Raw genomic sequence first — 7,514 nt, 5'->3', positions numbered from 1 at the left:
GTGAGGGGTGGGGGAGTGGGTCTGACCTGGCAGGTGGGGGGGTCACATCACCCCAGCCCATTTTGGCCTTTTGGATCCAGCCATTGGTCCCTGAAGAGAATCAGCTGGGGTGACATGCTAATTCGGGTTTTGAATTATTGATCTCCTGGGGTGGGCATGACGGGGTTCAGAGAAAGTAGGGTCTTGCTTAAGAGTGGGGGCTGGTGGAGCGCAGTCCGGGCAGCCAGAGGGGGCTCTGATCTGGCCTCTTTCCTTGAGCAGACCCGGGACAGGTGGGTGTGTCCGGGGCACAGCTGACGACCCAGCTTCCATCTGGTCCCCACCACCCTGCCAAGCTGCCTCCATCAGAGGTGTTGGACAGTGATAGATCTTTGTCATCCAGGGCATTGGCTGCTTGCTGGGATGCCACACCCCTGGGGCCAAGGGTGGTCAGAGATGGGGCGTGGGGACTCTGGGACCAGGCTGGGCCACCAGGCTTGGTGGCCTGCACTTGGCCTCAGATGGTGGGATGTCTTGTCACCTCTGGGCTCTGGGCTGATTTCCAGGGTCCTAGTCACAGAGGGCTGGCCAGAGTGAGGACACTGTTAGGGACCTTTTGGGGGACCCTGCAGGTCCCCCTCCCCCTGCACACCCCCTGGTGTGTGTGGCGGTGCCGGCACAGAGGACAGAGGCAGAGAGCTGCTGTACAAGGTCTTCTCTTGGTCGTTGTGGTTGGTTTGGTACATCGTAGCATCTGCATCATACAAAGGGGAGCGACAGCCATGGCTTTTGGTCAGGTTTCGGGGGGCGTGGGGGGGACACCCCACCCCTCCCCCCAGGCACTGACACATTTAGAGGAAGCAGAGCAACACGGACACAGCACAGATGTGGGCTGGGGACCCCGCGGGCAGGATGGCCGTCCCCTGGGGGGGGTCACCAGGACCCCCCCACCCCTTCTCTCTCCAGTGCAGAGGACAGGCCACAGGAATGGGGGCTGAAGCAGGGGACATGGGGGAGACCCAGAGCAGCCCCCCGGGGACATCCCTGGTGCACTAGGGGTTTGCATGACTTTAGGAAAAGGGGTGCTGGGGGTGGGCGACTGACTGGTGGGGGCCACAGACCCTTGGGGTTGGGGGTCCACTCCATTTCACCCTTGCTACAGCCTTTGGGGTGACCACTGGCCCAGTGGCTGCATTTGGAAGGGGGGTTGTTGTTCTGTCTCCTCCCTTCTCTGCCCCCCCAGGGGCTCTTCCTACTTGTGTCTGGTGGGTAAGTGAAGGGGGGATCACGGTGTGCTCTCAAGATGCCTTCCATCAGATTCTGGGTAGGGGTGGGGGGTTGCCTGGTTTTGAAAATCCTGACCTCTGGGCAGAGCCAGAGAAGAGAAAGATGAGAGACAGACCCCGGGTCTTCAGCTGTGACACTGACTGGCCCCCAAAATGTCCAGTGGCACTGTCTCCTTTGTGTGGGACACACCCGTCCACTGAGCCACCCTGGGGTGTGATGCGGCCCTGACTGCTCGGGTGCTTTCATCCTGGGGCTACGTGGGTGTACCGCAACCCTCTCTCCAGGCCACATAGTAGCTTCTCCCCGTGGGTGTGCCCTCATGTCCTCCTGGACCTGAGATCCACCCCAGGCTGACCTCCTCCTCCAGGAAGCCCTCCAGTCCTGCTATTCAGGAGCAAGTCAGTCACCCTGTATGTGGGGGGGTGGTGGTGGTGGGGGGGAACTTGCATATGGCAAAGGTCTTGAGCTCATTCTGGGGATGCAGAGGGGCTACAGAGAGCACCAGAGATGTCTGCTGAGGGGCTGGGGTCCCACCCTCTTGGAAGTCTCTCATATGGTGCCTCTGCCCACCTGCCGCTGTCTCTGCCCGGCACCCCCTTCCAAGTCTCTGAGCCCACCAGGGGGTTCTGGGTATCCAGGACCCACCCCTATGTCCAGACCAGGCTCTCTGGGATGTGGGGTGGCCCTGCCTGGCTCTGCCCTGGGTCCCGGGCTAGTGGGGCTGACCATCCTGCCCACGATAAAAGACACACAGACAGGCGGACAAGAGGGGCATGAGGCGGCACCCCGGCACAGACACGGGCACAGATGGGGACACAGGCCCCCAGGAGGCAAGACACAGGGGAAGGAGCGGGGGTGGGGGGCCTGGGGCCAACGAGGCCTGGCTCCCCTGGGGAAGGGACAGACCGGGGACGTTTCTGGTTCGCTAGACACGGATTGTTCTGTCTCGTCATTGAAGTATTGCAATCTAACTGTTATGGCTTGAACTATTAGGGACGGACAGAGGAGACCGTGTCTCTCTCGGAAAGGAAAAAGCATAAATCCACTAAAATGGAAAACTTGGGGAATGTGGACGGGGGCTGAGGGGGAGGGCAGAAAGTCATCCCCTCCCCCGGTCCCCTGCTTTGAGGGGGGGCCCTGATGGGGGCCCAGCATGGCTTGTTGGGGGCCCTGCCTGTTTCTGTCCCCGGGGACTTTTAAGGACAACAGGCAGGAGCCCCCGAGGGTGGGGGGGATTCCAGGCCAAGCTCAAGGTCTCCTGGGGGATGTGACTCCCCTGGGACCCATGGTCTGGGGGTCCAGAGGGGGTGTCTTAGCCCTGTTCTGTCTCTCCACTCACCTGTCCCTGCACACGGCTGCCTCCTCAAACCTTCATGCTTGCACACGGAACTCACAGCACACATGACAACTCTCTCAACTTGACTCTTCCAAGGTCTGGTGAGCACCCTGGGCTTGTGACACTGAGCCATTCTGGATGCCATGCCTGCCCTTGGACACCACCCCAAACCAACTCGAGTGTGTACACACATGCACACGCACATGCACACACACACAATCTGCAGACCCCTGGGCGTGCAGCCCCTGCCACACACTTTCCTCTCAGCTGCCCCCCCATCTCACACAGCTGACAGAGCAGGAGGCCTGGCCTGGGGGGAGGGGGTGTGGGGAGCACAGCCCCCCAGGAGAGGTTGCTCTTGACCAGGGAGACAGCAGGCAGGAACCTGCTGACAGGTGGGGGGTGGCCGCCGCCCCATAGGCCTGGGACTTTGGTCGGGAAGGTCCTCTTGGGGACCGTGGGGTCCTGGAAGCACGTGGATGGGGTTGGGGGCAGGGAGGAGGATGGTGAGGAATGGGGGCAGCTTGGCTGCACCAATGGGGGGATCCCATGGCATGGACCGTCACTGCTCAATGGCTCCAAGTGTTTCTGGGGGGACCTGGGCAGCCCCTTGGCTGGGCTGACTGAGCCCAGCCTGGCAGTGGGGCCCCTGGGCTGAAGTGGGGTGGTGGGGAACGCGGGGCTGCCCTACCCTGGGGCCCCTCCACAGATGAGCTGAAGTCCAGAGGATCCGTTTGGAGGGACTGGCTTGGCAGGGGCCATGCCTCTTTGGGGGACAGGGGCTTGAGGTGGGGTGCTTCTGGGCTGAGAGGCATAGAAGGAGGGAAAAAGTAGAGCTCCAGCCTCCTGCCTGAACCCAGACCTGGCCAGAATATGGGAGGGACTCCCCCCCCCCAACAGACCTGCCTCAGAGCCACTCAGTGCTCTTACTGTGACCTGGTGGGGGGTGGGGTCAGAGGCCAGAGGTCAGCATGCTGGGCAGGGCTGGAATGTGTCCTCACTTTGGCTGGCTGGGGCAGTGGTCCTCGTGGCAGTGGGGTGCATGAAGGAATGCATGGGGTCAGCACTCTAGCACAGACCTTAGGCTTCTCGACGGGGGTGGGGGCAGTGCTCTTGACACTGGGTTCAAGCCCCCTGCTAGGGGAAAGCTGTCTCCCCTTCTTTAAGATACTCTGAGGTGAAGAGAGGGGGCAGGGTGGTGGGGTTGTGAGGGTGTGCTGATGGGGAGGAGCCCCCGGCTAGGGAAGTGGAGGAAGGGGACAGAGACCAATTGAGGTTTTCCCCTTCAGAACCGAGACTCAACTGAACAGAAAGAAAAGAAAGAACCAAAGAGAGAGAGAAAGAAAGAAAAAAGAAAAGAAAAAAGAACCAGGGGAGGCGGGGAGGGGCAGGCTGGTAGGCTACTTCTTGAACATGTCTTGCAGCGGCCCGGGCAGGTACTTGAGCACGGTGTCCAGGATGCTCTCCTCCTCCTCCTCCTCCTCGTCCCCGCAGCCAGCCGGGATGGCCTTCTTGGGCCGGGTCAGGCTGCCCTCGCAGGGCTGCTCCAAGGCTGCCTTCTCCTCAGCCTCCTTCTCCTCCTTCTTTTTCAGCCCGTACTGGGGGACGAAGGGGAGGCAGAGAGGAGCATGAGGGGTGGGGGTGGGGGGGCTCTGGAGCACTGTGTCTCAGTCTTCTCTGGTGATAGGGAGGGGGTACTGAGTCCTGGTACATAAGTCTCTTCATGGAGGGGATTGTACCCATTTTCCAGATGAGTCCATTGAGGCTCAGAAAGAGCGAGAGCTGGGACTCAGGGGCGCCCCCAACATGGTCAGTTTGGGGGTGCTCTCCATCTCCCCCTCTCTTCCCCTCCCCCTCCCTGGCCCCTTCCCATGACCCCCCTCTCTCCCCTCCCCCTTCACTCCCCCCCCCCCCCCGGGGGCTCTGACCTTGTCCCGGATCTGCTGGCGGACCTTCTCGCGCTCGGCCTCCATGCGCGCGTGCTTGGCCCTGCGCTCCTCCTCCTGCTGCCGCAGCGCCTCCTGCCGCTCCTCCTCCTTCTTCTGCGCGTCGGGGTCCTTCTCCTCCTCGCCCCCCAGCATCTTGCCCATGTCCTTGGTGGCCCCTGCGAGGGGGGAGGGGGCGGGGAGCATGTGGGCGGGGTGGGGCAGGGTGGGCGTGCGGGCTGGGCTTGGGGGACTGGGGGGGGGTCTCACCTCCCAGGGCCTGCTTCATGACGAAGTCCATGCCGCCGCCGCCTCCGGATAGCAAGGCCTAGCCCGCAGCCAAGTTCGCGTGCAGCGCCCCCTGCAGGTCTGGCCCGGGGATGGAGCTGCCTGCTAGAGAGAAAGAGGGCCGTGGGTCAGGGGGAGAGGCCTCCTCTCACGGGGTGGAGGCCAGGGGGTTCAGTCTTAGGCGGAAACCCAAAGCCTGGGCCTGCCCTCTCCTCCCTTCCTCTTCCTTCGTTATTTTGGATAGGACAGAGAAATTGAGAGAGAGGAGAGATAGGGTGAGAGGGAGCACCTGCAGCCCTGCTCCACCACTCCTGAAGCTTCCTCCTTGGAGGTGGGCACGGGGCCGGGCGGGGCTTGAACCCCGGTCCTTGAGCATGATAACACGTGTGCTCTACTGGGTATGTCACTGCCTGGCCCCCTGCCTTTTGAAAATTTAAAACAAGACTTGTTTTCATCAGAGAGATAGACGGATCAGCAGATATTGGATGCCTGTGCGCTGCTCAGTTCTGGCATATGGTGGGCCCAGGGCTGGAGCCTGGGGCCCTGGGCTTCAGCTGGCCTCAACTTAAACACTGGCCTCTCGCCCAAATCATTTCAGTGTGGTGGAAACCCCAAGTTTGCACTCTGGGGTCTAGCTTGGGCCCCATTCTGCAAGTCCTCAGCCTCCCTGCATCCAGCTCTGTCCCCCATAAGCTGCATAGCCCTTCCCCAGAGGAAAGAAGGAGAAGGAGAAGGAGAAGGAGCCTAGATCAGCCTAGGTCAGCTGGTGGAGCAGCTGAGATTAGGTGGAGGAGGCAGTGGTTCAATGTTGGTGAGCAGCGGGACTTGAGAGGGGTCAGTGCCCCCCTACCCCAGGGGGCAAATGCTACCGACTTTCAGTTCTTAGTATGTTTTTTATTGTTTTGTTTTTTTGTCTTGGCCTCTGATGATTTTGCCCAATACAGTCGTAATGGAAACCTCTGTAAGTACAATATGGAAAAGTGGAACTCCTCCAGGGCTGGGGGGATGGGGAGGGTGGGTGGCAGAGGGTCCGCTGTCCCTTCCCCTGCACTTCCTTCTTCTCCTTCTTACCACTGCCTACCTCCCTGCCTCATGTCCTTAGGAATCTGGATCCTGATGCTCTTTATTTGTTTAAAAAATGGATTTAGTATTTACTATCAGCAGGAGAGAGAGGGGGTGAGAGAGGAGTGCCCTGCTCAGATCTGGCAGAAGGTGGTGTTGGGGATTGAACTTGCAGTTTCTGGAACCTCAGGTGTGCAACTGCTGTAACTTTTACACATACTCACACATGACTCAAATAGAGAGAGACAGAGAAGGGAGGGAGGGAGGGAGAGAGAGAGAGAGAGATCATAGTACCAAAGCTTCCTTCAAAGCACTGGGCTGGGCTTGAACCTGGGTCACATACAGGGCACTATCCAGGTGAGTTATTTCACTGGCTCCACATGTCCCTTTGCACCATTCATTTTTACCGGTCCTTCCAGAAGCCAAAGCCAACTCAGATCTCTTTTTGGGAATGGGGTAGGGACATCACACACGAGCTCCAAAGTGAGTCCCCAAGGCCCTTCAGCCCACACAGCCACCAGTAGGAAGAGGGGTCTTGGGGGACAGTGGCAGAAAGACCAGGCCAGATACTGTGAGCAGGTTAGGGTTCGAGGTCAGTGACTGCTGCTGGTGGCTGGTGGCTGATGAGAGAGAGAGCTTCTGTGGAGCAGTCTCGGGGCTTTTGTGTCAGACAGCCCTGGTCTGAAACCCTGACAGAGCTTCCAAGTCACCCTGCATAGTGGGGGCATGCTGAGGTCACCAGGACACCCAGCTCTGGAGTTTAAGACACTGACCAAGTGCCTGGAGGTCCCCCTTAGTATCTGCTGGGTTCCAAGCCGGCAGGCAGCTTGACCCAGTCAGTCAGGGAATTTTTCTTGGGCTCGAAAACACTGGCAAAGGAGGGCTGCCTTCCCAGATGAACAACTTAATAATCAAAGTGATTTCAGGAACTATTTCTTTCTCCTCCTCCTCGTCCCATGTTTGCAAGCAGCTCAAGAAAGTGCCAGGTGGTGGGGGAGCCGGGCTTCAATCCCAGAGCTCCCAAGTGGGTCCCTGAGCTCAGAGGCTGGAGCTCCGGCCTCTTCCCCCTCCCCCAGACCCCTGGGCCTCTGCTAGACCAAGCAATCTTCCTCCAGGTCCTTGCCCTGGTCTCTGCTGGAGCTGGGGCCACCCCACCGTGTCCTCCAGCCTCTGTCTTGCCTCTGGTTCTGCTCCTCACTTCTGCTCTCTGCTCTTTACTTCCTCTCCTTCCCACCCTGTCCTTTGCTGCTGGCTCCTCTTCTCCCTCCTGTCACCTTAATAACCGCCCCCCCTTCCCCTCAGTCTCTGCCCTCACCTTCTGCTGCTCAGTCTCCCAGCACCCCCTGCGAGAACTAGTCTTTTTGGGAGCTAATGGCTGTCAGTCATCTTCTCAGGCCTCTAGACCCCCTGTTTTGTGCCATGCGGCAATTATCGTTTCATTTTCGTGTTAAGATGATGCTTGTGAGGATTTAATGAAGAGGCAGCACCCCCTGGCCCCCAAAGGAGCAGCAGGAATTGACAGGGCAGCTACAATATGCCAGGCGGCATGTGAGACACAGAATGTAACGGCGGACTGGGGCTGTCTCTCTGTCTCTCTCTGTCTCTCTGTGTAAGGCAGGGAAGAGGTCCCTTCCTCC

General features: G+C 59.6%; 1 protein-coding gene across 2 annotated transcripts in view; it reads right to left on the bottom strand.

The window, feature by feature from the left end:
- Positions 1-679: 679 nt before the first annotated feature.
- CPLX2 (complexin 2) overlaps positions 680-7,514 on the bottom strand; it is a 70,298-nt gene continuing 63,463 nt past the window's right edge. Inside the window, exons 3-5 of one of the 2 annotated variants that reach the window (XM_060197176.1) lie at positions 4,798-4,920; positions 4,531-4,706; positions 680-4,200 (exon numbers count right to left, since the gene is read on the bottom strand). In XM_060197176.1, coding sequence (XP_060053159.1) covers positions 4,003-4,200; positions 4,531-4,706; positions 4,798-4,828 — 405 coding nt within the window. In that variant the 5' untranslated portion in view covers positions 4,829-4,920 and the 3' untranslated portion in view covers positions 680-4,002. The remainder of the gene's footprint in view (positions 4,201-4,530; positions 4,707-4,797; positions 4,921-7,514) is intronic. The other variant, XM_007524364.3, reaches the window with a different exon arrangement.

This window comes from Erinaceus europaeus, chromosome 9 (assembly GCF_950295315.1).
Source record: "Erinaceus europaeus chromosome 9, mEriEur2.1, whole genome shotgun sequence".
NCBI classification, from domain to species: Eukaryota; Metazoa; Chordata; class Mammalia; order Eulipotyphla; family Erinaceidae; genus Erinaceus; species Erinaceus europaeus.
The sequence above is the reverse complement of the archived record's forward strand: the minus strand, read 5'-3'. Positions and strand labels throughout refer to the sequence as shown.